Consider the following 27,961-nt stretch of genomic DNA (forward strand, 5'->3'; position numbering starts at 1 on the left):
CACCATCAATTCCGGGAGAAAATAAATAAAATAATAATAAAAAATAAACAATAACCAATGACACATTGCCTCCTTTCAGACATAAGTATCATTTCTCGTGCAACATTTTGTCTTCTACTTTTTGCCTTGTAGACTGACATTCAAATAATATTGCTTCCTTACCAGGAGAGGGAGCCCGGAGCCACTGCCTGAGCTCTGAGACTGCTCAATCAAGTCCTTCAGGGATTCTCCAGGGGGAATGTAGGTCTCATCCTGCTCCAGCCCAATGCTGTAGCGAGGCCTCGCCTCTTGCCGTTTGTACCTGCCATTTTGTATGACACTAAAATTAGCTTTGAATACAAGGAACACGGGGACAGTGAGTAATGCACATTATTCTCCACATTTGCTTCATTTGTAGGCACTTGGCTTCCTCAGCTTCCCTGAAGAATATGCTAGACTCACTGAGTGATATTTCCAGTTTTATTTCTAGCAAACTGTTTTCATCATCAAAATTCTAAGTATAAAACTTGAAGACTACAATCTACTACATGTTTGCAAAGCAACCAGGTGCTTTTCTTTCAGAAACTTAAATAAATTTAATACATAGACCAATAAAAACCCAATTTTATCATATTGCCTGCAGTGGGGCTTTTAGAAGCAAAAGCAGATATGGGTCATGGGATCCATGAGTATTTAAAAAATTCAAGGAATTATTTAAACATAATGTGTGTAGATTATGTTAACATTCTAGACATACATTCCTGTACCCCCTCTTTTTATGACCAGTTCCTCAACACATAAATATATTGAGAAGCGTTAGTTTTGTTTGTCCTGTACAAACTTTGTCCTGTGGCTTTCTCAGGTTGTGCTTCAACCTGAAAGGCTTTTAAGGCTGTTGAGTGAAGGATTATATATGAAATATATCACACAGATATGCCTGTGACAAATGTGAACACATTTTTTCCTCATCAAAAAATTACAGCTTTCATTTTTTTCCTAAGGTCCATCTAAAAGTTTCCAAATTCTTGAGTCTCTAAAAAGATAAAAGTTGGGAAGAATGCTAACTAGCTGGTAAAGTATTGATTATTTACCTGAAGTAGCAGAATATGATGATAAGCACCAGAAGTATACTGCAGACAGTCACCGAGATCAGCAGAGCCTTGTGGTGAATGTTTCCTTCAGCAAAGTCTGTGGTTGAAAGCAGAACAGCAGGGGGAAAGGAGTGGGAAAATTTGATGCAAAGTCAGTATGAAAAGACACACATACCGAGCACAAGATTGTTGAAGTTGTGGATACCCCATCCCTAGAAGTGTTCAAGGCCAGGTTGGATGGGGCTTTGGGCAACGTGGTCTGGTGGGAGGCCCATGGCAGGGGAGTTGGTGCTAGATGATCATTAAGGTCTTTTCCAACCCAAACCATGTTGTCATTCTGTAATTCTGTGATGCTACTACAGCACTGTGCAAGACGTCCTTGGATTTCATTGGGGTTCTGTGTGCACTTCCCCTCACTGAACAGGGCAGAAGTGGCATCCTCAGGAGCCTACATGATGGTGCAGGCCTCGCCCCAGCAAAGCATGCATTTGCAATGCCCTGTTTGGCTCCAAATAAAGAATCAATTAGGGAAAGCAAACCAGGACATCTCACTCTGTATCTTAACCCATGTGATCAGCAAGGACATGCAAAAATTACCGCCTCTGTCTTAAATCACTCATTAGCTAGTGTCCTATCAGTTAATATGATAATGAATATGATAATGGACAAATGAATAATCACCTTTATCCTAGCAAGGAAACAGAGCAGACCATCCACCCCCTGAGAATGCAAGCCACTAGAGGCCTTGAAGATGAGTTTCCATCACTGCAGAATAATCCATCTCTCTGACCCCGTTTTAAACACTTAAGTGGTAATTTTTCCCCCATTCATTCCACAGCAGCTCTGTATGCCAGCAAGTCTTATACTGGGGGGCAAAACTACCCTTGCAGCAGTTCCTCTGAGAAACACTTTGAAGCTGAGCCATGTAAAATAATTTGAGGAAACGTCATTGCACAAAATCTACTAAGATGTTTCAGTCAATCTCGGCATGGAAGACTATTACTGTGTTTTAAAGTGTACCATTAATCCCTAAATTTGTATTCTATACTCAGGCAAGCGCATCTGACCTTCATCCCTGCACCCCTGCTGAAAAACAAAGATACCTAGCACTACTTTACTTTAAAGCCTCTGAAGTCTCAAAATTACATTTTAGCATGTACACACACACACCACTCTCAAAACGTTGCTATCTGGAATATTGCAAATGAGGTATAAGTTTCCTGAAGCAATTCCAGCTACACCATGGCTTCTTGCATCTTCCATGCTAATGCCAAACACAAGGTAAAATGCAAGAAACTTATCCTCATCTACTTCTCCTAGAATAGCGCTATTGCATTGCTGATTTACAAGGGTAATGAGACAAGAAGATTCCTAAGGGACTCTTGGTTTACTGTCAGGCTCTTTTATTTTCAAGATCCAGTTTCTCCCTCTGTTTTTGCCCCCAAACTATTTCTTCCCTTCGCCTCCCTGCTACAAACAGAGATTACCTCCCAGCGCACCTTTTGATCATGCTGGTCATGTTTTAACCTGCCACTACCTGCTCCTGGAGCATTAACAATGTAAACACTCCAGCGACAGCCAATGCCTTTGAAAGGGGACACTGACACGATGTCTATCAGGAAAACACTGGAGCCCATCATTCCCACTGCAGTGGCAGATTTCTACCTGGCCTGGCACTCAGAGTGCTGCAAGCCGAAACTGAGAGCCCACTGGGGAAATCCAGCCCTCTCCTCTGAAGGCGAGGGCTGCTAAGGAGGACTAAAGGCTCTATTTTGTGCTCTAAGCAGCCTCAGTCTGCCAGGTATTTCCCTCTAGAATGTGTGGTTTGTAACACTTCATGATGTTGCACCCCATCGGCTGAGAAGAGCATAAGCAGGGGTTTGCAGAGCTGTGTGGAGTGGTAGCACTGCACTACCAGAACCTGAGATGTGCCAATGTAGTTCATGCTGCCTGTGTGTGGCTGAGTACGTATGTTGGGGAGAGGGATGATAAAATGCCAGATCTTTATCACATTATGATAATTTAAAATGATCCAAACACTGTGCCCGATGTTTCTAATGGGCTTCTCCCATTCTGACAGCGTAACAAATGTGGTTTGATCTTCCCCAAGGCCAGAAGGCATTTTGGAAGTGCTGTTTAGCTCTTACACAAACTTGAGACCAACGCTGCAGAATTTTTCAGTATGCAGCTGTATGAAGCAAGTGCCAGGAAAGCAGGCAAGACATGATGGAAGGTGTCAGTGTAGGTGATGGCTCCCTGTGCACATCACTGCTGAACTGAGGCGGGTTGGTGCTGCTGGAGACCACCTCCTCTCTCCTCCTCCAGATCACGCTGCTCCCCAAGGAGCAGAAGGACAAATAGCCCTTTCCCTGCACTGTTTTAGGCACCTGGGATCACCTCCAGGCAGAGGGACAGAGCGGCTCAGCCATTAGTCCACTTCATCACTGGGATGGGTACCAGGGAGTGGGTGACGGAGATGCTCTGCTCTTTAAGAAGCCTGATGCTGTGCTTTTTATTTGTATGTTCCTTGGCAACTGCAGCATTGCAAGAAGTGTGGTTATGAGAATAAGCAGCAGCTTCCAAGGAGGCAGCAGTGAGCTATGACCAGGAGTGTGGCGAGGGGAGCACAAAACAAAAAAATCAGTAGGCTCAGGAAGCTTCGTCATGTACCTACCACTCGTACATAGCAGCAAAACCCAGCACGCAGCACACACCAGTTTTAGGTTGTAAGAAAACAGGGGTGTGTGCAGGTGTCAGTAGTGATTGGCACAAAAGGGGAGAGGAGGTGGTGACAGAAGGAGGATGTTCAGTAATACAGCCTGCCAATCAGTCATTTTGCCATGCTTTCTCCCCTCTGCACCTCTCATTCACCCCACTTTGCCACCCGCGGGGCACTGCTGATGCATGCGTTGAAATGCCATGCAGCAGGTTGAAGGGAGAAGTCAGCATAACAAAGGCTCCCCTCCCTCCCCAGTCCCCCCAGCTCCCAATGTTAAGATTATCCGAGTAAAAACTGCAGTGAAATCTGAGGCGTGGAGACTGTATGCACACATCAAACCCCGTCGTTCGTCCAATCGTTCCCTTGCCCATTCATCACTGGCTCTACAGGCAGGGAGCCAGACACGGTGGCACCACCACTTCTACTTATATAGTCTCTAAATCAGTAAAGATATATTTCTCCTTTCGACTGGTCTCAGCCTGCACTTTTGCTGGGATTTCCAGGAATATCTTTTATTGTTTAAAGCAGAGGTGTTATATCAAACCCAGCTATGATTCTCACTTCCTTACCAACACACGCACACAGCTGGGACGAGGATTTCGTGTTATCTCTGGGGTATTTTATCCTGCTAGTTCTGTACTGAGATGGGCTCGAACGTAAACTCAGCTGTTGTTACCTTCTTCTGTCTTGCATAAGAAAACCTTACTTTGACCAGTGTTAACTCTTCCAGTTCCCACCCTCATGCGCATGCATGGTCCTTCTTTCTTTTCATGGAGAGAGGATAAAACTGCCTTTCAGCACATGCCAGGTCTGGAAAAACACTTTCAGGACATAAGCTGCTTGCCTTTGTAGATGCTACCTTGGTGTGCGGGTCAATTTGCAGTTCAACAACCTCTGACCTGCAGCTGGACAATCTCCCTAGGCTGTGTTTCCCATGAGATATGACCTTGGATATAAGTTCAGAAGCCAAATTTCTGTTTGTTTTTTAAATGCTGAGTAACATACATATTTTTCACGGAATCCTGGAGGTCAGGAGGTTGTTCCTAGAAGCTTGTTTTTAGGTTAATCTTCTCTTTCTTGTACTTCTAGCCCATGTTAAATTTGATGGACACGTCTAACAGCTCTCACTCAATTATAGACAAATCTAAATGTTTTCAGTGGACACAATGATCACAGTCAAGTACTGAACACTGGCAACAGTGGGCACACTGTATTTGTACATGGCTGCACTGAGCATCCTGTAATTCCAGCTATGGCTTTTCGTAGAGCTTTAAAACTAGAATTGAGCAACGGCAAATTAAAATAAGTCTGACACTAAGAATGACATACTTGATCAAGGCTTTAATAAAGGTGCTGTCTTCAGCCCTGTTCAGCCACATCTAATGAAGCAATTTCTGAACTTTATTTCCATGACATACTATCAGCATACCAGTAGTGCACAGCTTACTTCAAACAAAAATCTTCAGAGTATGTTGAGTGAACACACTGCCTTTTCTTTGTCATGATAAAGCAGACAATATGCAATATAAAGCAGCTAGAATCCTGTTCCAACTCTATGAAATTATTCTTTCAACAAATATTCCCTCTGCTATTTAATGGGTCTGCCACCACTGAGCTCAAACAATGCTTTATTTACCCCATATACACACAAAGCGAAGCCAATTTTGATCCAAACAACTTCTGCCACTAGCAAAAGGTTGTTTTACTGTTTTCTGTATAAGCAGCAAGTGGTATAGCCAAATATCTAAAATCTTAATAAGGCAGATGTCTAGTGTTAGGCACTGGTTCAGTATTTTTAAGTAATTTAACACAGAACCAACTCAGTCAGAAACAAGAAGAAATTGTCTTCCAAACTGAAATGATATTTATTGATACACTAAGTAAGTGTGAACAAATACCAACTTCTTTGCAGAGTTTCTCCCTTGGTCCAAAGATATTTTTTATATGAAAAAAAAAAAAATATATATATATATATATATGTAGTACATAACTCTTATGTCGGAAGTCAAAATTTTATGAGGTTTCACTGACTTAATGGCTTGCTAGTAAAGAGTGAACTATTTACATACTACCCTCCACAGGCCTTATTCTGCAGCCCATCTGTGCAGAATTTCATAGGCATGAAGGGAACAGCTTATATAAGAGAAGGCTTCCTCTGAGCATGAATTTGTGCAAGTATTTGCTGCTTGCATAATTAAGAATGCATCTGCACACCAATTTGGATTTCCAGCTCAGAATGCTACGATTACGAATTCTCCTGCAACCTTGAACTGAATCTCCAGACTAAACTCAATGCTGACCAGCAAAAATCTTGGCCATTTTTGTCAATGCCAAGAATTTATCATGAAGGAACGTTACACTTACCAAAGAATATTTTGTAAAATGGATCATGCAACATCTATGACAATATCGTGTGACCCTCATGCATATGGTGCTCATTGCATGTGTGCAACATGAGTAATAGCAAGAATCAGAAATTACAGGTCAAGGCACTGCTCTCCAGCTCAAGAAATTCAGCTACAATTTTTAATGAGGTTCATCTCCCTAATCATGTGCACCTGGAGGGGGGTGCTTTGGTTTTGGCTTTGTTTCTTCCTAAGACAGCAGCAGGAAAAGATCCTTTTGGGACTGGTTGTACTTTCCCCTTACCTCGATTTTTCAGCGGAGGCAGCGTTGGGTGAAGATGTTTGTTACAGTAATCTTGGCCTGTGCAACATTCAATAGATCTTCTTTGGTGAGGAATAGGAGTGTCCTGAAATACACAGTTTCATAGAATGCCATGTAATTATCTGTGTTGTAAATAGACATCATCATTCTGGCACTGGAGAGAAAGGTGTGCTTGGTTGCTGGTTTGCAGAGTGCTACAGCTTTCTAGGCTGTGTGGAGTAAGGATACTTGCCACCATGTGGAACTAAAAAAACTTCGTATAAATAATTAAGAGATAAATTCACCCCTTACATATTTCTGTTGTGCTGCAAAAGGGGTCTGTTGCGCTAATGGTGCAAGACAGAAATCTGAAAGTCTCCTATGTGCGTCGGTTTGAATTATATTATAAAAATAACTTAGTATATTGTAAAAATAGTCTAGCTAGAGTAACACAGGAATTGCTGAACTGCTGTGTGGACTCATTTATGTGCCACTTCTGCTCTCATGGGAAGCTGGGCAAAACACCTTTCACCAACCATGATTCAGCCATGGCTAGATTGTTCCTGTACTCATGTCAAACCATTTAAGGTCAACTTTGGAAAAGTTAAACACTTCAGATCCATCTTGCTCCACTGCCCATACCCCTTTCCAGTCCCACTGCAAGACTTGCTCTCAGATAGGGCATCATCAGCTTAAAGTGAATTTCCAGCATCAGAAATCCAAAAGACAAACAGAACTGCATGTAAGATGTAAAGGTTGCTGTGGTCCATAAAATAATATCCTCACCAAATTTACCATGGAGACTTGAACTCGACTGCAGTTCTCTAAATTACTCTGAGCAATGGTATTGCTTGAAACAGCAGCGATAAAAACAAAAACTTAAGTTATTGTAAAGAGCAGCTATAACGGCACCACCTTAAACCATTCTGGGATGTAAATGCAATCCCCTCAGCAATTGATGCGGAGCAACTTTCTGCCAAATTAACAGAAGTGTAAAGCACAGCCATAGTAATGTCTGTTGACTGCACTTCAACTGAAAGGCATCAAAAAGCCAAGCAATACCCAGGCAATTGAAGTTTTCTTACCCGACACTGGAAGTCCGAGCCCTCTAATCCTAGACATCCCTTGGTGACTAAATGTCCACCGGACTCATCTTCTTCTATTATGGTGAAGCAGTAGCCATCAGTGCTGAGGATTGGGAAGAAAGAATCATGAAAAGGTTCTGAAGTGTAAAATGTGCTGCTAAATACAAACTTCATCATTTCTCCTTGCAAGGAAAATCTGCCATTAACAATGTATTTCCTCTAACAGCATCATGAAATAGAAAGAGCTGAAGCACTGTTGCACTTGTGGAAAAAGGCAGGCGGGAGGACTCGGACACCCACAGTAACCCGTCGACACAGTGCGGGACAGCTGACAGCGCTGCAGATCACCACCACCATACTCACCTTTCCAACATTTCACAGCTACAAACCCCATTAACAAACACCTTAATGTCTGTAAATGCCTGCAGCCATTAGAGTGTGAAGGCTTTGGAGACCTGCATAAGCTCGAGTGTCAGTGCTCACAGGTCTGCCCTGTGTGTGGGAGCAAGGCATGGCTATCTGCACCATGGCAGGGACCTGGAGAGAGAAACATTTTTGAGATACTCAGCATAAAATATTATTAAGAGTGATTTGTGATTCCTGTTGTAGCCATATTACAAACTGCAACACTCGTGTGTATGAGTCCTTGAGTTATCATCAACACCCTTCATAACTGTTTACTTGGGTTATAAGCCTGAAGTGATCCATAATGCTCCTGTTTACATGACCACGCAGCACAAAGGACAAGTATACTAACAGATGGCTAGATGGTGCTGGTGATAAATGTCCTTCCTTTATGAAGGTCAAATGCCTCCATGCTATGGAAAGCAAGAGGAGGGCAGGAAAGGGGGGCTGCATTTTACTGAGATTGCTATACATTAATTTCTAAGCACTGGGGGGGGGGTACGTAAAGTGTGCGAGAAACACAAATTGACTGATTTGCAGGAAGAGGATCCGAAAATAATAATAATAGTAATAAAAGAACTCTTTAATCCATGGCATTTAAGTCACATACAAATAAATTACTCCCTTATTTTCCCAGGAAAAGGAGACCGGCTATTATGCTCAATGAGTATTTTTCCGAGGAGAAGAAATAAACTCAGTTAAAAAAAGGAAATAAAAAGAAAAAAGGATTAGAAAATTTAAGCACAGCAAAATTTCAGGTGATTTGCTCCTTGCTAGAAGGAAAGGGCAGTCTTACAGAGCAGCAACAGAAAAGGCAATGAAGATGCAAGAACTGAGAGGAGCTGTTACACTTTGGATAGATAAACACAATTTGTAAGTATTAGCTACAGATAGACGTATGCTGGAAAGGATCATGTCAAACATTTGCTGTGGCGTATTTTTATATTAGTGGTGCAGGGTCTAGCCACAGTAAGCTTATTACTTCAAATCATAATTTATCACCGGTTATTGACTTCTGGATTTGAAAAGTAACCAGCTGTACGTTACAAATTGCTTTCTCAGAGAAGCGAGTGAGGACTTCTACCATCCTCCGACACTGTGCACATGAGCAAGGCAAAGGAGACAGCAACCCTTCTGGGCAACAGCCACCTTGATTTCATTGCTGAAGCTTAAGATAGGAATGATAGGATTGCCAAGAAGAGAGACTGTAAGGAATCCATTAGAGTAGAATATTAGATTAGATTAGATTAGATTTTATTTGTTTGCATGGTGCCTTTGATTCAAAGTAATGAGCAAGTTTAACCCAGGGGACAGAGCAACAAAACAATAAATTGCAATCAAGTGAAACACAAAAATGAACTCCACAGCTAGCAGTCCCCAGCAAAATAAATAAATAAATAAATACAACGTTCAGTTCACTGAAAGAAAGTGGTGGAAGAAAAAGTCAAATTGTTTGAAAAAAAGAAGGGGGAAAGTCAGCAGTTTTATTTCACTTTTTCTTCCATACCAGGGGACTCTGATACTTAGCTCATTTCAGAAAATTGGAATTAGGATCCTCAAGCACTTTAGTCCCTCTGACAATTTTACTCCAGATTTAAAAAGACAAACAATATTAGATCGAATAGAGCAAAATGGAAAAGTTACACAGCTCCAACAATAAGGGTGAACCACATTCTTTACAGACAACAATATGTCTGTAATGACAGACAGTGTGAGACAATTAAAATAGCAATGCTGAGCAGAATAAATACTGGTACAAGTTGTTTCTACCTTTAAGGAAAAAAAAAAAAAAAAAAAAGTGTTCATGCAACATGAGAATTCTTTGTTTTATTGAAGATTTCTCATTTGAGCAAGAGGTAGAGGTGACTTTTCTGAAAAGAAAGAAGTCTCTCTTACCTGCCTTCCCACCCCAAGCTCTTCTGCCTCACAGGCTGTCAAACGAACTACACACTGCACAGAAAGTGCACAGAGCATCCCTGCTGGTTTATTGACTGCCTTACCTCATACTTGCCCGTGGTAGAAATGAAAATGGGTTTACTATTCTAACAGGGTTGAAATAATTCTGCTAAATCTGTATCATCTCTAACTTTACGTTTATTTTGGTGACAGCACAAACAGAAACGTAGGTGCATGGCTGACGTACAAAGCAATAATAAAAATCTATTCTCTACTTCCTAGCTGCTTTTTTTTTTTCCCCACGCAGAATTATTATTTTCTTAAACTGTGTAATTTGAATTTTGTGTAATTTGACTGAGAATCTGTGATTGGTGAGTAAAGAAGGAATTCAACCTGAGGTTATTGAATACATCCACGTACACATCCGCTATTCTCCTCCACTAAAGCATTATCTTACTGGGGTATGATGCAGGAGAGCGATTAAATACATGTTGGATGTGATCACTAATAAGCACAGATTTGGTATGTCACATATTTGCCAAGAGCCAATTTTTACAGCCAAGAGTGAATTTTTACAGCCAAGACACATGCCAGGAAAATAGAGGGAGCTTAAAGCAGAAACACTGGCAGACACTGATGTAGAAGGTGCTGCTACAATTACAGATTACCCAAATGAAAGAAGTGATCTTAACTTAGACCTTTACTAAATGTTAGAAGAGAGGAACAGAGGCCAAGAGCTCCGCAGCTGCTCATGCAGATGTCCTTACTGGCCAACAGCCATTTCTCACAGAAGATGCAATACCTTAGCTACCAAAACTTGCCTGCTGACGATTTCCTGTCCTGCTCTCTGTATGTGTGACACAGCCAGGTATGGCAATATATAGCTTGGAAAAGCAACGTCGTTCCTTCATTCAGTGCCTATGGCAAGCAGATGGGTTAAATAACCTGATGAAAAGATTTCTTGTCTTTAATTTCATTTGCAATTGAGTCCATATGGATGTTGTTATTTTTGTCCACCCTTCCTCTTTATATTCCTGGTTTTGATATCAGAAAGAATTACGCTGTCTTTTCATTTCCATCCAAAACAACAGGACAAATTGCTGCATTGTTTTTAAAAGATGATTAAAAAATGTTAAATTATCTTATCTCCAGAAACTGGGAAGTTCATATACTTCTGTAAAGGTTGGCTGAAATAACCTAATTCAAAAACTGTCTGACTCCTAATCTGCATCTAATTCACATGTTTTGTCACATCCTTCACTTAAGGAAGACAATGAAAGCCAAATTTAGCAAAACATTGTCTCTGGATACTGTCCAGAAAACAAAGAGCCCTTGTAAATGTGTTCAATACAGGCTAATTTGCCAGGAAAAAAAATAATATAGCAAGTGGCTGTGCATCAGGGAAGTAACGTGAAACCAAGTGAGAAGAGCATTGCACAGTTGTCAAGCCAGATGCACCTTCACGTGTTTGAACAGCTACTCAAAGGCAAGGAGAGATATGCAGATGTAACTAAGCAAAGAAGCTGGCTTAGAGCAGGACGAAGTTTCTGGTCCCAGTAGTCCTCAAGATGGTGATGTCTGTCCTACCACACTCTGCCGTGCATGGCACCTTTTGGCATCACGCTGAAGCCACTACAATAAAGTTCATGGTAATGGTGTTCAGTGATGACCCTACGATGCGACGGACAGAGAACAGACTGTACCCAACACATCCTAGCAGAGCATCTTTTCATATATACTGTATCTCATGTAGGTCTATCAGTCAATATATCTCTGAACTATCTGCCCATACTATTCTCCCAGGACTGAGGCCCAGTCCAGTCCAGCGGATGTGTCTTGCATTACTCTACTAAATCACAGTTCAGATCAAACTGTTTTCCTTGACAAGCAGGGTCACAATGCAGAAAACAAGCCACAATGCCAACCTACTAAGAGGCTGACAGCCCAGAAAGCTTTCCAGGCTTCGTGATGAGTATATGAGACTTGACAGGTCTACAGAACTGATAGAGTAACTTGGGGTGTGTCAGTAGCACCAAACATGGGTACCTCTGCAAGTTCACCAGCACCTTTGGCTTACATGCAAAATCCAATTCAGTAGACAACTATTAAGAAGGAAACACTCAAAATCACAGAATCATAGAATCACAGAATTTCTAGGTTGGAAGAGACCTCAAGATCATCGAGTCCAACCTCTGACCTAACGCTAACAGTCCCCACTAAACCATATCCCTAAGCTCTACATCTAAACATCTTTTAAAGACTTCCAGGGATGGTGACTCCACCACCTCCCTGGGCAGCCCGTTCCAGTGCCTAACAACCCTTTCAGTAAAGAAGTTCTTCCTAACATCTAACCTAAAACTCCCCTGGCGCAACTTAAGCCCATTCCCCCTCGTCCTGTCACCAGGCACGTGGGAGAACAGGCCAACCCCCACCTCGCTACAGCCTCCTTTGAGGTATCTGTAGAGAGCAATAAGGTCGCCCCTGAGCCTCCTCTTCTCCAGGCTGAACAAGCCCAGCTCCCTCAGCCGCTCCTCGTAGGACTTGTTCTCCAGGCCCCTCACCAGCTTTGTCACCCTTCTCTGGACCCGCTCAAGCACCTCGATGTCCTTCTTGTAGCGAGGGGCCCAAAACTGAACACAGTACTCGAGGTGCGGTCTCACCAGAGCCGAGTACAGGGGGACGATCACCTCCCTAGCCCTGCTGGTCACAGTGTTTCTGATACAAGCCAGGATGCCGTTGGCCTTCTTGGCCACCTGAGCACACTGCTGGCTCATATTCAGCCGACTGTCCACCATCACTCCCAGGTCCTTCTCTGCCTGGCAGCTCTCCAACCACTCATCTCCCAGCCTGTAGCTCTGCTTGGGGTTATTGCGCCCCAGGTGCAGGACCCGGCACTTGGCCTTGTTGAACTTCATACAGTTGACCTCAGCCCATCGGTGCAGCCTATCCAGATCCTCCTGCAGAGCCTTCCTACCCTCGAGCAGATCGACACACGCACCTAGCTTGGTGTCATCTGCAAACTTACTGAGGGTGCACTCAATGCCCTCGTCCAGATAATTGACGAAGATATTAAAGAGGACTGGCCCCAGCACCGAGCCCTGGGGGACGCCACTAGTGACTGGCCTCCAACTGGACTTGACTCCATTCACCACGACTCTTTGGGCCCGGCTATCCAGCCAGTTTCTAACCCAACGAAGCGTGCGCCAGTCCAAGCCAAGAGCAGCCAGTTTCTTGAGGAGAATGCTGTGGGAGACGGTGTCAAAAGCCTTGCTGAAGTCAAGGTAGACCACATCCACAGCCTTTCCCTCATCCACCCAGCGCGTCACTTTGTCATAGAAGGAGATCAGGTTCGTCAAGCAGGACCTGCCTTTCATAAACCCATGCTGACTGGGCCTGATCACCTGCTTGCCCTGCAAGTGCCGCATGATGACTCTCAAGAGGATCTGCTCCATGAACTTCCCTGGTACTGAGGTCAAACTGACAGGTCTGTAGTTTCCCGAAAATAAAGCTACTTATTTTCCTCTATTATTTTCCCCTTTTATTTTTATTTGTTTCTTTTGCCTCCCAACATTTAAACACAGCCCAATTCTTTCTGTTTACACCATGGTTGAATTTGCATGACACAGCTTTTTTTTAATGCTAGGGCAGCCTTAATATGGACGTATGCTATTTTGGAATATTTTCTTGGTTCAAGTAAATGTGATACTCAAGGGGAGTCTTAGGTATTCCAGCACAATAACACCAAAGTAGTCCCACATGGTAAAAAAAAAAAAATATATTGGAGAATAATACAATAGGTCTCAGTACAGGGAGACTGGACTTGTATTACTATTTAGCATAAGGTATATATTAAAAACCTGTATGGGCAACCGCTGAGCAAAACTAAAAACAAGTAATTTCTGCAGCATAGCTGGAAAGCATGGGATGGGGATTTGGCCTTTAAGTTTAAACACTTGGGGAGAAGTCACCTGCTGAGTCATGTATAAGACATATGGCCCTGGCAGAGGAAAGTGTGGAGCTTGCAAGAACTCATTGACTTTTGTTTTTTTATTTTTAAACATCAAAGTGGGCTTAACTGCCTCCTATGCAGCCCTGTATAAACACTTACATTAAAAAATAAAGTTAAATGGAATAAAATTGAAAGGCATCATCTCATCATGGTTCCTTTATTAGAAAGTATACAACTTTACCCTAAAAATTAAAGCTGATTAAAAGAAAAAGGAGTTGAACTCAGTGCTTTGGCCCACTATTGAAATCTTAATCCCTCTACACACCGAATTACAATAAAAATTCAATCCCATCATCTGGAGAACATGAGAATGAAAATAAAATCAGTCAGGTGAATTATCATCTCTGGTAATGCTGGAAAAGCAACTTAATTATTTTATTGCATTAGATAACCAAAGCTACCTCAAGACACAGTTGGGCAGAAACAGTAAGAAATTAAACTCTATCAGCCTGATCTCTAAAACTGTCAGCATTTATTTGTGAATGGAAAAAGAATACAACTAGGTACCTAATCAGCCTCTGTCTTTATTGCAATCCCATTACAGTCATAGCCAATTAAATCTAACACTACTTTTAAAAATATGCAATTAATTATGATTAGACAAATGCTCATGCGCTCATTTTGTACATGCAAAATTTGAAATAGAACAGGAAAACGAGGCCCTGGTTGTTTTCAAAGCAGCTTTGAGCTTCTTTATTGAAAGCCTTTTATGAATTGTACAGATGTTCTCAAAGAAGAATTAAGTTTCATCACACTGCAGCAGGTTAACATACCCTTCAAACAGAGGATTGTGAACCTTTTACAAATATCTTAATAATCAGGGCCAGGAGTGCACTAATGAGCTTTAATTACCCTGAGTGGCCCCACCTGGGATTCCCCCCTCCCTACACATGACCTTGCCCAGGAGCTCTATTTAAGCTCAGGTCCAAGCTATGCAGTACAAGGATGCCTGTCTCCTCCTCTATCTGCTGCTGTTCCTTCCTGGAGCTGGCTGACCACTTGCTATAGCCATCAAAAGACTCTAAGCCATCTGCTGTGTTCAGGTACCCTGGGGGGAGAAGGGTAAGGGTGGATGAGGGCACGGCTAGCCCTAGCATTACCCTCGGCTCATGGCTTGGTCTACCAGGCAGAGCAGCCCCTTACTGCTCCCTGCCACCAGCTCTCTTCTTGATGAACTATCCCTGTAATGGGTCTTCTAGAACTTGGTGTGCTTGTGGACTATCTTACCTTAAAGTATGTCCTTCAAGCAAGATACTGATTTGCTGTTGGTATAGAAAACAATATGAATTTGAAGCTGTGGTGTTATTGATAACTTCCTAAAGTATTATTATACTTAAGCTATAGAAGTACAGAGAGAGTGGAATTGTATATAGGAACACAGCAGGCTGTTCAAGGATCTGATACACTTGTGGCTTAAGAATATTGACTTCAAACTTCTAAAAACACAGCTATAGAAAGGATTTCAAACGGCCACCAGATGGCCTCATTTTTATATAAACTCTCAAGACACTGCTGCTACAGTCAGCTTCTATAACCTGATAGATAAATACTTGGGGTAGTGGACTAAAACCTTCAGGTGGGATGGCAGACTACTTCTCATAAGAAATTCCCTAACAGTGACTGTGATAGGGATACCTCTTATTCTAAGAGGTTTAACTAAAGCACACCTGGAAATGCCTTCCCATCGAACTCTGAGAGCTCCCCCTTGCTCCTGGGCACACAAAGCTTCCCTGCTTCAGTGGGAGCTTCAGCAAAGACAGCCTGATGCTTTGCTGAGCTCAGGCAGCTGAGAGACCTGTAGACCTGACTGCAGCTCAAGTCTTAACAGATTCTCAGAGATGCTGAGAGGATTCGATTTTCTGTAAAATGTAGAAAGCTTTTAGTGACTACATCTGAGGGAGGAAGATAATTAATGCAATAACTTTTAATCTGAACAGTTCACTTATTCTTCAGTCAAACAGCACAATCGATACTACTTGAACTTCACTATGGTGAAGTTGCCTTTATAGTGATGTTAAATAACAATTCCTGAGTGCTTTCAAACTGTGCCAATAGTCATTCAGGCTAACAGGAAAGTTACAGACTGACTAGCAGAATGATCCCCAAAACACAGGGGTAACTAATAATCCCTGCTGACCTGAGCAGACTTGGTCAAATCATTTGAAAGCTGGTTTCAACCCAGGCAGCTAACCAGATACCTAAAAACTACTTTCTTAATGTAGGAGGCTTAACTCCCTCCTTAATACAAGTTCCCTTTAAATTTTTCACCCTTAATTCCATCTAAACAGTTGGGAATTGAGGAAATAAAATATTAGACTAGAGGTTAAGGAGATTTAAGAAAAACAAAGGATGCTGTGCCTGTTTTCCTTTGACCCTGCTATAGCCCTCACCCCAAGGTATGGGGAGACACAGCAATTTTTACTATTCAGAAAAATGAGTATTGCTGGTAAACCATGGAGGTATTTAACTTCAATTAATTAAAAATTTTAGGTCTGTATTTCTCTAAACTCTTCACCAATTATACCATAGCTTGTTGGGCAAGGTGGGCAGCATTCAGTTGACAGCACAGGATAGGATAAATGAGTAGGTCTGGATGAAATGTGTCTTTTGGATGACATTAAAAAACAATAATGTAAGTGCTGTTTGTGAAATGATGTGCAACCTCAGGCCTACCCAGCTGAAGCCTTGTTCAGTGGGTTCCTTAGCATGGATTCTCTTGGGCTTTCCAGTTCATGGACTTAAGTCATCTGCATCTTCGCTGTTTACTGCATGTAAGATAGCATGTGTGAAAGCAGTGGCTCTGGCTGGGCAGGAACAGGAAACAGCTGATTCCCACTGCAGGGGATCTGCAAATTGGTATCTCAGAGGGTTTTTACAACTCTTTAAATGGACTGCCATATGAGAGAAGTTAAGTCCAACATTTAGATTGAGCATGGGTTTGAAGGAAGAGGGTAGAAAGAGGGAAGCAGTATTTATGGCTATCAACCAGAACTTCAATATACTTCAGTGTGAAAATGGAGGCCAAGCAGAACTAAGTCAGGCTACAAAATGCTCAAACCCAACAGTAATCTGGTCTTCAGCAACCTCAGGTATTTCTCCATCTATCTCTTCTCTCTGCTGCGGAGAGCTAGACAATACTGACATGGTGTTAGACTGTCTCACCTCAGATATAACTGCATACCCAGTCCTATGGCCTGCTCTGATGCTTCTTGCAGACCCTCAACTCTACTAGACTATAGCAGATAGTGAATATCTCAATTTTACTTGTTTTAAGTAAACAGATTAAAAAGTTGAAACAGATCAAGTACTCATCCTTACCTTGCTTCAAAGGCAAACTGTAACACCTGATTTGGCATGAGATGCTTGTAGACAACTACCCTCATTCAGCAGTAATAGTGCATGTGCTGCAGGAGCACCCTGCAGCAAGAATTGTATTTGGGGTGGGGAAAGAGCAGCATGCTCCTAGTGCAGATATTTCTGGTTTCTTCTCCTGGTGCAGGCAGTGTCAGTGTAATACAGAGCCAACCCTTCAAGGGTGACAGGACTGCACAGCTGGACATGCCTTCTCCCAGGGAGGCAGGAAAGTCTGACTTCTGACTCCTGGGGAAGCAGACTCTAACCCAAATGAAAGTCTGTATTACTCTAACCAAACATTGCTGCATAAAACAAGAGTACACATCTATTACAAGAAAATACTTAATATTTCACCTCAAAAGAGACCTTTATTCTGTGTTGGAAGCAGGAAAAAACAAAGGCTTGAGGGCCTACAAGAGACATTTCAGCTGTTGTAAAAAAAAAAAAAAATCCAGAGCAGGTTTCTTATAAATGGTGCTTCATGAAGAGTGATTATAAATTTATAAGCATTTACAGATGCATCAGTGTATCTCCATCAAGTCCCCTCTCATTAACTGCATGTACCTCTTAAAGACCAGCTCCTACCTTTCATATGAAAAGAATTAATACAAGTATCCAAAATTTGGTGTGAATACCCTAATATTAAAATATAGATGTGTAGTAAGCATCTAGGTTAAAAAAAAATCCAAACTCTTAAGTGTAAACAACTCATTTGTTCAAACAAGACCTGCAGAATGATCACAAATGAGTTTTCCCAGGCTTTACAACCAAATATGTTTCACAAACCTGCATGTGCTGTTAACAGAGTCCTCTGGACAATGGTGATGGCACTGACAAGACAGCTTCTTCTGTGGAGGGGCAGGTGCTGTGCTCTCACCATCTTTTCTGCTTTCCATGCTCAGCTTGCTGGAGCTTCTCAAGGGCATGTTGTCCAGAAAACTGGCTGGAAATTAAGGGGGAAGAGAAAAAATTCAAAGCATGATTTCAAGACTTTGAATGAATGGTTTAAAGTATTCCTACCCATCAAAATTTGAGAAAGCTATTTGAACCAGGAATTCACTACAGAACAGTTTTCTCTAGATGCCTCTGAAATAGTCACTGTGGTGTGTGAGGTTTACTGGGCCTCAACAACCTTAGATCAAAGGTGTTGATGTTCAAGTTCTGCTGCTGGCAGCATTGCAGAGAGGTGGTGTGCTTTTCAGACTGTGGAGTGTGGCTTTTCTCCTACTGCACTACATAGGTCAGATCCTTGATTACACCTTTGCACTTTCTTTGTCTCTATACTTGGCACACATCTATACTCACTGAAACTAAAACAGCAGGATTTACAGTACTCAAGGCAGAGCAGAACATGAACATGCAATTTAGCAAAGATTTAACAGAAAGTGATGTTCTTTCAAGTTCAACAGCACTTTGTCACTGAGTTGTACAAGCATCACTTGAAAGACAAGGAAAAATAGTTTGTTTATATTCTTTAAAAATCTATAAACCAAGTCAAATGCAAGAACATGTCGTAGAATGAAAAAAGCTGAGATCCATGGAGGTGATTACTCCTGAAAATATCAGGGTACTGAAACTTGGACTTGATGCAGTAGAGCTGGAGATGCTGGTGAGGGGCTACGAGCTGTTTAAGTGACTTGCTCTTCCCCCTACCCCAGTTCTACTCAAATAGCTTTCGGGGCTTGTGAATATTTTAAGCCTCAAAGACAATGAGATCAGCATAAAAAGCTTCAACTGGCAGTTTCTCACTTTCCTCTTGCTTCCCTGCAAGAATTTTTACTAAAGGCTCCCTTATGAACACAGTCTCCAACAGAGCACTTGAAGAGCAGGCTTGAAATTCTTCATTTACTGTTAAGCCTTCAGAAACAATTGGCGTTATTATACAACACTGTTTAGCTCTAATTAAAATCCTCCTCGTATCTCCATCACCGGGACTGATATATTGTGGAGCTGACAGAAAACTCCATCCTCTTCAACTCCCTAGGGAGAGATGGGGTAGACAAACAGGCAGAGGTGATGGGAACAAGCATCTACTTGATCAGCTTAGATGGAAAGCAATGACTGAGAACAAGCTGAAAGGCACTGAAGCAGAGACTGGAGAATGAGCAGGGCTGATCAAGCAGCCCATGCCCTTAGGAGGACTAAGGAAGCCTACTCTACGCTTCTGGGCATGTATGTTACCTCCCAGCTTCATGTCCTGCTGTCTTCTGCCAGTTCTGGCAGGAAAGCCTTGCATATGAAAGGCACTGGCAGCAACTGGCAGGTATGCTCTAGTTTTCTTCATGTGAGCTGTCCCTAGAAAACTGAGGGAAATGCTGAAACTCATTAGCTCTGAGGAAAGTGGGGCTTCCTACTTAAAGACATAGGATTCTAACAAATGTTAGCTTTGTGAAGCTCATGCACTCCTTGAATATTTGTATCAGGGTGATGCACAGGAAATACAATCATTCACCTTATCAGATTATAACATCTGTGAAATACAAAACTCATATCGCTTGATCTTTAGATTTCTTCAGTACCTATACATCCCATTGAAACCAATTTGAGGTTTTGATTAGCTCAGCTCTTCAGAAAGTCAAACCAGAAAACTCATTACAAAGCATACACAAACTATGGGCTTTTAGCTCTTGTACCCAGCATCAAGATATTAATTGCATTAATGACACAAGTGGCTGTTGAATATACTTCTAAAATCTTGACAAAATTAGAACTCAGTGGTTTAGTTGACTCGGGATGCATAGCATATTTATTTGCTCATAGCTGTAACTTAAGATGCAGCAGGTGTTTAAGGGAAAATGCAGTGTTTGTTTCTCACAACATAAAATTTTAAAATGCAGCTTGTATACAGCAAATTAGTATCAGGAGATGTTTGCTCCCTGGGTCACAGGATTAGAGATGAAATAAGTTCTTTCAATCAGACCTACTTGCTTACTGCTACATGGGGAATATTCAATTATTAATATTCCTGTCAAGAATTTTCAGATTTCAAGCTCATAAAGCAACAAAATGACCTTCTTGCTCACGAGGCAACTGAGTGAAATCCTGTGCCCTCTGTAAGGGCTTCTTCAACACAATATCTACAATTCCAGCAGGGTCTTTATTCAATAAAGGAAGAATGTGGAAATGGAAGCATTTTACACCTAGCATTAAAAAAAATAAGGAAAGGCTTCAGCACTTTAAAACTTTTTTTTTTTTTAAAAAAAAAAGGTTAACATACATGCAACTGTAAGTTAAACTTACTTAGTTGTTTGTTACCTCTTTCAATAAGTAAGAGTTCTGCCCATCGCTCATTAGGGATAGGATCAAGAACAGCTTCTGCAGAACTTGCTGTAAACAGCAGCTTACATCTCTAGACCTGTTTGTATCTCTGGATAAAATGAGGCAGGTGGGAGCTGCTGAACTATAATCTGAAATCTGAAATGCTGTCCAAACCACAGGTGGCTGTTGAGAGAGATAGTTTGGTTTGAGAAAACTTAGTATGATTTAGGCTGCTTGGTATTCATACTTACACTTCCAAGAGATTGAAATAGGGGATGTAGCCTAAGATTTTGTTTCCTGGTCACGTCCAGGTCAAAACTAGTGGAAAATCATTGCAGTTCAGTGTCTAATGCATGAAATCAAATATAACTAAGAGATATGAGTAGGATACTCTCAGGCCCTTTTTCATCTTCTATAAAGAAAAATTCTTCTTGCTTTGTCTTGTTTCTTTCCTTAAATTCATGAGTCCTAGCTAAAGAGATGGGCTCTTGCCTCTGAATTTCAGAGGTCCCACCCAACAGGTGACTGAGGACCACTTAGGAAATCTCCTGCTCAGTTAGAATTCAGGAGACCCCCCACTGAAACTTATGTCTGTCTGACTTCAGAGCAGAAAGGTTTTCAGCAGTCCCTTCCAAAAACTGTAACTTGTAGGGAGAATCCCATCATGACAAGAGCTTTCCAGAGTCTGGAAACAAGTTCTTCCTGCTTTCAGGTGTGAAATGCACAGTTGGGATGGCTAACAGCCTACTGCTCTTGCTTTTGCTGCCACACTGTAACAAACGCATCCAGTTCATGCAGACCTGGCTCTGTCTAGCAATTAAAGGGCTTTGTCTAGCCATTTTGGTGTTGAAAAGCTCTCTGAAGGACCCATGTCCAAGTGCCCTGAATGCAAGGGATTCTATCCCATCTGAACTTGGCAGCTTCTCTGCTATACCCTATTCTGTTGCTTATAGCCAGCTTCCCATCCCTACTGAACAGAGGACAAGATAGAACAACTGCAGAAAAACAGAGGTAGCAGAAGAAAGGTTCTTGCACACTGTTGAGAAACTCACTGGCTACACTGGGGAATTAAACAGTTAAGAGTCTGTACATTCAGACCGATACAACATCAAATTCAGTTGATTTTTCTCAGCTTATCTACTGCAGCTCATGAGCATGTACAAAGTACCTTCCACCACAATAACAGGCAGATGTCCACCAGGGCTCCGAACTCTATTTGGAGTACTGCTTGTGAGAGAGTTTCCTTTGTAGGGATGAAACCACTCAATTGTGATGTGAGGACCTCTGTTATGAATGTCCACTGGGAAGGGGAATTGTGTGCCCAGAAGAGCTATGGCTGTCTTTCTTATTGTGTGTTGTTCTTTGTTTTTTTTTCAAATGTTAGTGTCTATCTGTAGCTTCTGTGCTTCACCTGAGATTCTCTACCATATCTGAAGGCAAACTTTACCAAAAGGTGAGACTAGGAAGATCAAGTCAGCAGGAAGAGTGAGGAAAACATTGTAATATGCTGTAAAATGGAAGTACTACCTTACTATAGGAATGACTAATGTGTCTTGTCTAAAATCCCACTAACCCCCATGTCAACAAATACGCTGCCTTAGAAATATTCTTCACTTTTGGTTCCCATCCCTCCTAGACTTCACGGTAATCTTAGAGCACCAAGTATCTAAATACTAAATTCCCCTTTCCAGTGTGTCAAACCCCTTGACTGTTATTCAATTTCTCTCTTTAATGATAGAAAACTGATTACATAGCATCACTCCACAGCTGCAGTGAAGTCTCCCTCAGGATGAGATATTGTTTTTTAAATGATGCTGTCTGCAAGACGGCTTTCTTTTTGTGTCTGTGGGTACCACCATCTATTTAAGCTTCTCTGCCTTGATCCATGTAAGAGCATAAAAATCTCATCTAGAGAGCACATCTCCTAATATACACTCAGTCCTCAAGCTCTCTGCTGTGGCTGCCAACAAGTACGCCAACCCTTGCCAGCAGTAGCCATAGCTATGCAATTTGGACAGGAATTTCTCCACTAGAAGCTGGATAAAGCCCAATAACTCATTTCACACAGGCCCAGAGCCATCGGATGGTAATGACTTTTGGGCACTACCCTGATTCAACAAGTCCAGTAATGAAGGAGGTGAAAAGCTCTGTACTCTGTTACTGGAGTCCAAATCTTAAACCACCCTGTTCCCTGAGGATAAATAATTAGCAAGAGTTGCCTCAACAGATTGCCTTCTGTGCCACAGCCATGTGATTTATGTGCTAGCCATCCAGTATAAAAGCAGATCTTCTATAACTTTTGCATGGTTTTGCCAGGAGTAAAAGTCAGACTTGTTTCTTATTCAAATAGATATTAATGTCCAAAAACAATTAAAGAAAAAAAGTACTATGATCATTATTCTCTCTACACAGTATTTGAAGCCTCATACTAACACAGTATGATTCATTCATATTTTCCCATGCTTATAAAAATAAGTAGCTTACAGCATTCACTGACAATGAGATACGTTTGCTGCTTCTGAGAAGGTACAGGTAGGAAGCTTTGAGTATTACGGAAGGGTCCTTTGGACTGGAAATTAAATACGCAAAAGCATCTGAACAAGAATTAAAGAAAACCTCTAAATCTACTTTAGGTCAGAAGGCAGCAAAACAGTCAACTTGATAGAGTTTCCATTCAATGGTTTTAAGCCACAAGGTTACTTCATCTATAGCCTGCGCTGGCCTATACAGCTTTTCATCAAATCATACTTGTATTAAAATATGAAACTATCACACGACACCCTGCTAGGGTTTCCTATACTACATGATGAAATGCAGCTTGATGACTTCCCACCAGGCCAGTGTTAAACCATTGACATGATTGTTTTAAGAGAAAGGGAAATAACTAACTGCTAACTCACTGCACTTTGCAGTCATCAGATAAAAGAATTTCCATGGGATATTTTTTGGCAAATAGTCAGTAATGAAAACACACCACAGTTCAAGAAGTTGAAATAAATTATACCTCTTAACTCAGCCTGATCTACTGTGTAAAATGGTCAAGAGGTAACAGTAAAACATTTTTTATTGGTGACAATCATAATAACAAAGAAGGAAAAAAGGATCATGACAGTCTCATTTAGCTGGATGTTCAAGGCTACCATATAAAACGAGGAAAGGCCAGATGCCAAGACCTGCACAATTGATCCAAAACCACAGTAAACAGAATCTGGCATTAAAAATACCAGAAAAATGAAAACAGCATGTTCTTTTTCAGTGTATTGCACTAGTGAGCTTCAAATGAGGTTGGCATCAAATGGTGATTGAAAATAGCTTTACTCTGGTATACATATATCCATTGCAATAAATTGGCATACTAACAAGAATAGCAACGTTGGGTTTATCTTGTGTGATTTGCATCATTTTACACCTCTGTTGGAGTTGCTATGCACCAAAGCACGTACAACATTCTCATCTCTATAGTTCAAAATTTGGGATGTTTTTGCTTTCATTCACAATGCAAATAAGCAAGGGTTACAATCAGATATGTTTTAAACAATTTGTCAAGGCAGTTTTCTTAAATTAAAAATAAATAACCTGTCCCTATCATTGGAACGTCACTGAGTACGTATATAGCTATATCTGCTGCTAATTTAAAAATGTTTTGTGGTGTTTTTTTTCTTTCAGAAAATGCTTTAGCATTTGGCTTGAACAGGATAAGCACCCTTCTCCCATAAAGTGTGAGTAAACCATCTTAATCATACTTGATATTAACTAAATTAGTTAAGTTCAGCATGGAATGTAACAAGCTGTGACAAAACCACTGAGACGAGACCCCTCAAATTAATGCCATATTACTTGTAAATTAAAATTGCAAAGGCTTCTTTGGTGTCATAACCCATGGAAAACTCCCATATAATTTGCTGTCCACCATTACATCACAGTTTGATTGAGTGTTACTTTTTCCTGGTTTCCTCTCATTTCTGCTATCCACAGTTAATCTGTGCCTTTTTTCACTTGGAAAAAAGGAGAACCCATTGGCTGTGTTCTTATAACATGAGATACTGTACCAACAGATAGATAGAAAAAAGCACAAAAGAAAGACTTATTTCAAAATTCCAAAGGAAAGACCATGCAAAATGTTTCAGCCTGCCTTACCAGACATAGTGAAGTCTAGCTAGATACCCAATGTAACTTTACTCTATTAAAGAATTTCTACAGTTCTATTAAACCCTTCACTTAATTCTACTGTTCATAATCATCCGGTTCCACTTGTAATTGTTCCATTCCAAAGAGAAGCTTTTTAAATATAAATTACCTTTTCATTCATCTCTGCAAACGTTAAGGTATTTCACATTTTCAGTAAGACATGAAAATATTTTCCTTTCTTTCTAATCTCTTTTTGAGAGCACAGCAAATCTACAGGTAGTATACGCTGGACCTACCATCACACTCTTCTGAATTGTGTGTTCTTGTCCCATTCAATATGAATAAACATTTTGCAAATGTTTATGGAAAAGTGCTACTGTTTTATGCATGCATGAGGGTAATAAAACTGGAACACCAAGGCAAATATTCCATAAACACTAAGATCCAGGGTCCGATCTGAGAACGACCATCTCTCCTGGCTTCATTCCAAAAAAGACTGAGTCATAAACAAGCATTGTCAAAAAAATCAGAGGAGATAAGGTGCAGCTAAATCACACCTGTTCTCCTTGAAGTGTTAGTCATTAAGGTACTACAAAATAATCAGACATTTCAGATGCACAGTAGCTTAGCTTTGTGTGATAATGTGCAGAAATTTAGGTTTGCCATGGTTGAATTACTTTATATAGTTTCATTTATCAATGTGATTCACACTGAATGCCTACTTCTACTTTTCAAGATAACCTGAAATGGAAACTGTTACTGAATAGTAGCTTATAGCGTACAAAGGCACATTAAATGATAGTCTCGTGTCTTTGCCAAATTTGCAATATTCCTTACCACAGGAAACAAATTTAACTATTTCAGTGAAATTTCTTAGAAAGATGGGGGTTATTTTTATCTCATCACTTTTATGTAACAAACCTTTCTTTTTCATTTCTTCCTTGACAGCATCTTGGGACACTGTCGAGCTAATGTAACCAAAATTAATGAACTACACCAACTGAAGCTCAGCTGCAAAACCCCATCTACGAGCATTACTGGATCAAAACAGGGAATGGAAACTCAGATAACAAGATGTGAGATAAGCAGCCTGGCTGTTAAACTGCAGACAGCTTTCAGGGTCTGTGGCACACTACCTTCAGTAACTTTTCACGGAAAGAGAGACAGGAAGATTGCTATTACAGACCAAAGCTTGTTACATCTGTTCTTAAGCTGCAAATCCCCACACATTGCAGTTCCCAGCAGCAAACACTGAATGCCACCGTCGTGATATTTTGCCAACGCCTTTGCAAGCAATCTTGAAAACCTCCCTGAACACTAGCAAGAGAAAAAGAATTTCAGACAGGAAGCAATACAATCTGATGTCGTTACTACTGAATTATGCTTTGCTATCTGATCTTTAAGAAGGCATCAAAGATTGTAATGGACAAGCTGTAGATTTTTATTTCTTATCATTTCAGATGATATTCTGATTGACTGAGGCATTAAGACAATGAGAAGCATTTAAGAGAAGCAGCAACAGACAGCCTTCACCCTGTGGCGCTCTCAGATGCATTTAATAAATCATCACCACTCCTCTTCCCTTTTCCAAGGAAAAGAAACCCAAGAATGCTATGCCCAGTAGTCAAGATAAATATAGCGGCTGGAAGATAAAAATATCAGCTAGCTCTTCTCACTCCAACGCTCAAAACTGCACCTGTACATTAAAATGTAATGAGCATGTGCCCCTGCCATGCTTGCAGGAACCAGTGCCCTTCTGGCTCATTTGCTTTGGCTGTTCCTCAGTAGATGTGACATACCTTCGGTTCAGCCTAGAGAGCAACCTTATCCGTAGCTCTCAAACTCCTGTTTCAATCCTGCCATGTAATTGTTCCCTCTCGCTTCTCTTAATGAATTGTGTAGAGATCATAAGAAGAAGTAGCTGTTATACAGCTACCTTATAGCATAAGTATGTGCTATTTTTAATGGCATTTCTTAAGGATGTGTTTTAGTGATGGGATTCAGTAGGTCAGGCTGATGATTGGACTTGATGATCTTGAGGCACTTTTCCAACCTAAATGATTCTATAGAATCACAGAATATCCTGAGTTGGAAGGGACTCACAAGGATCACTGAGTCCAACTCCTGGCTCCACACAGGAGTACCCAAAAATCAGACCACATGTCTGAGAGCACTGTCCAAAAACTTCTTGAACTACAGCAGGCTTGGTGCTGTGACCACTGCCCTGGGGAGCCTGTCCCAGTACCCAAGCACCCTCTGGGTGCAGACCCTTTCCCTAACCCCCAGCCTGACCCTCCCCTGTCCCAGCTCCATGCCGTCCCCTCGGGTCCTGTCGCTGTCCCCAGAGAGCAGAGCTCAGCGCCTGCCCCTCCGCTCCCCTCCTGAGGGAGCTGTAGGCCGCCATGAGGCCTCCCCTCAGCCTGCTCTGCTCTGGGCTGAAAAAAACAACAGACTTCAACTGATCTTCATACACTTTCCTCTCTAGACCCTTCACCATCTTTGTAGCCCTCCTTTGGACACTCTAACAGTTCTATGTCCTTTTTGTACTGTGGTGCCCAGAACTGCACACGGTACTTGAGGTGAGGCCGCAACAGAGCAGAGCGGGGCAATCCCTTCCTCAACCAACTAGCAGTGCTGCGCCTGATAAACCCCAGAGGATGGGTGGCCCTCCTGGCTGCCTGGGCATGCTGCTGGCTCATGTTCGACTTGCCGTCAACCAGAATCCACAGATCCCTTTTTGTGGGGCTGCTCTCCAGCCTCTCATCCCCCAAACCGTACATATAGCCAGGGTTGCCCCATCCTAGGTGCAGAATCCAGCACTTGCTCTTACTAACTCAATTTTGCTGAATGAAGCGCTCGAGTATCTGCAAGACTTTTTCTACCCCAAGGCAAATGCCACCCTGCCAAGTCACCAGGCCAGGCGGTGTTTGAAGTAATTGAACAAGTGACAGGATAAATTCTTGCACTGTTCAGCTGCCAGAGCAGAGAGCTAACTGAACTGACTGCTGCTACTGTTGGCCCAACCACACACACTGAATAGGGGTCTGAGCTGCATGGATAGAAGTAGTACGCAATGAAGAAGATCTTTGTGTTTGAGAAGGAGGACTGAGGCACAAAACTTGTCTTCTGCAAACATGGCTGAAAGCAACATAAAATGCCATTGACTTATTCAGTTTGACAGAAAACAAATAAAGTCATTTAAAGGGGGGTGGAAGGCATCTCTATTGCAAACCAAAATTAATTGCATGCGTGAAACAACAATAATCAATTCTGACCACAGACGTAAGCGCTATGGTTTTCCCAAAGTGTTTGAGCAGCCTAAAAAGCATTTCCCTGTCTGCACACTTCAGAGCATCTGCTGAGCTCATCTGCACGTGCCATCCACCCCCGA

The 27,961-nt window shown here is 41.6% G+C and overlaps 1 protein-coding gene and 1 long non-coding RNA gene across 9 annotated transcripts in view; one reads left to right on the forward strand and one right to left on the reverse strand.

Annotated features, from left to right (window-relative positions):
- The window catches only part of BMPR1B (bone morphogenetic protein receptor type 1B), a 257,236-nt gene that overhangs the window by 15,482 nt on the left and 213,793 nt on the right, over positions 1-27,961 (reverse strand). For 7 of the 8 annotated variants that reach the window (XM_013104107.5, XM_021275609.4, XM_038178634.2 and 4 more), the window contains 5 exons: positions 17,971-18,127; positions 7,521-7,623; positions 6,439-6,541; positions 1,071-1,167; positions 163-301 (listed from right to left, as the gene is read on the reverse strand). In XM_013104107.5, the coding sequence (XP_012959561.2) occupies positions 163-301; positions 1,071-1,167; positions 6,439-6,541; positions 7,521-7,623; positions 17,971-18,110 (582 nt within the window). In that variant the 5' untranslated portion in view covers positions 18,111-18,127. The remainder of the gene's footprint in view (positions 1-162; positions 302-1,070; positions 1,168-6,438; positions 6,542-7,520; positions 7,624-17,970; positions 18,128-27,961) is intronic. The other variant, XM_072037007.1, reaches the window with a different exon arrangement.
- LOC106018589 (uncharacterized) lies at positions 14,761-26,622 on the forward strand. The gene is made up of 3 exons (XR_001192784.5): positions 14,761-14,873; positions 24,109-24,161; positions 25,519-26,622. It is a non-coding gene; the product is annotated as an uncharacterized lncRNA (long non-coding RNA).

This window comes from Anas platyrhynchos, chromosome 4 (assembly GCF_047663525.1).
Source record: "Anas platyrhynchos isolate ZD024472 breed Pekin duck chromosome 4, IASCAAS_PekinDuck_T2T, whole genome shotgun sequence".
In the NCBI taxonomy this organism is placed as follows: Eukaryota; Metazoa; Chordata; class Aves; order Anseriformes; family Anatidae; genus Anas; species Anas platyrhynchos.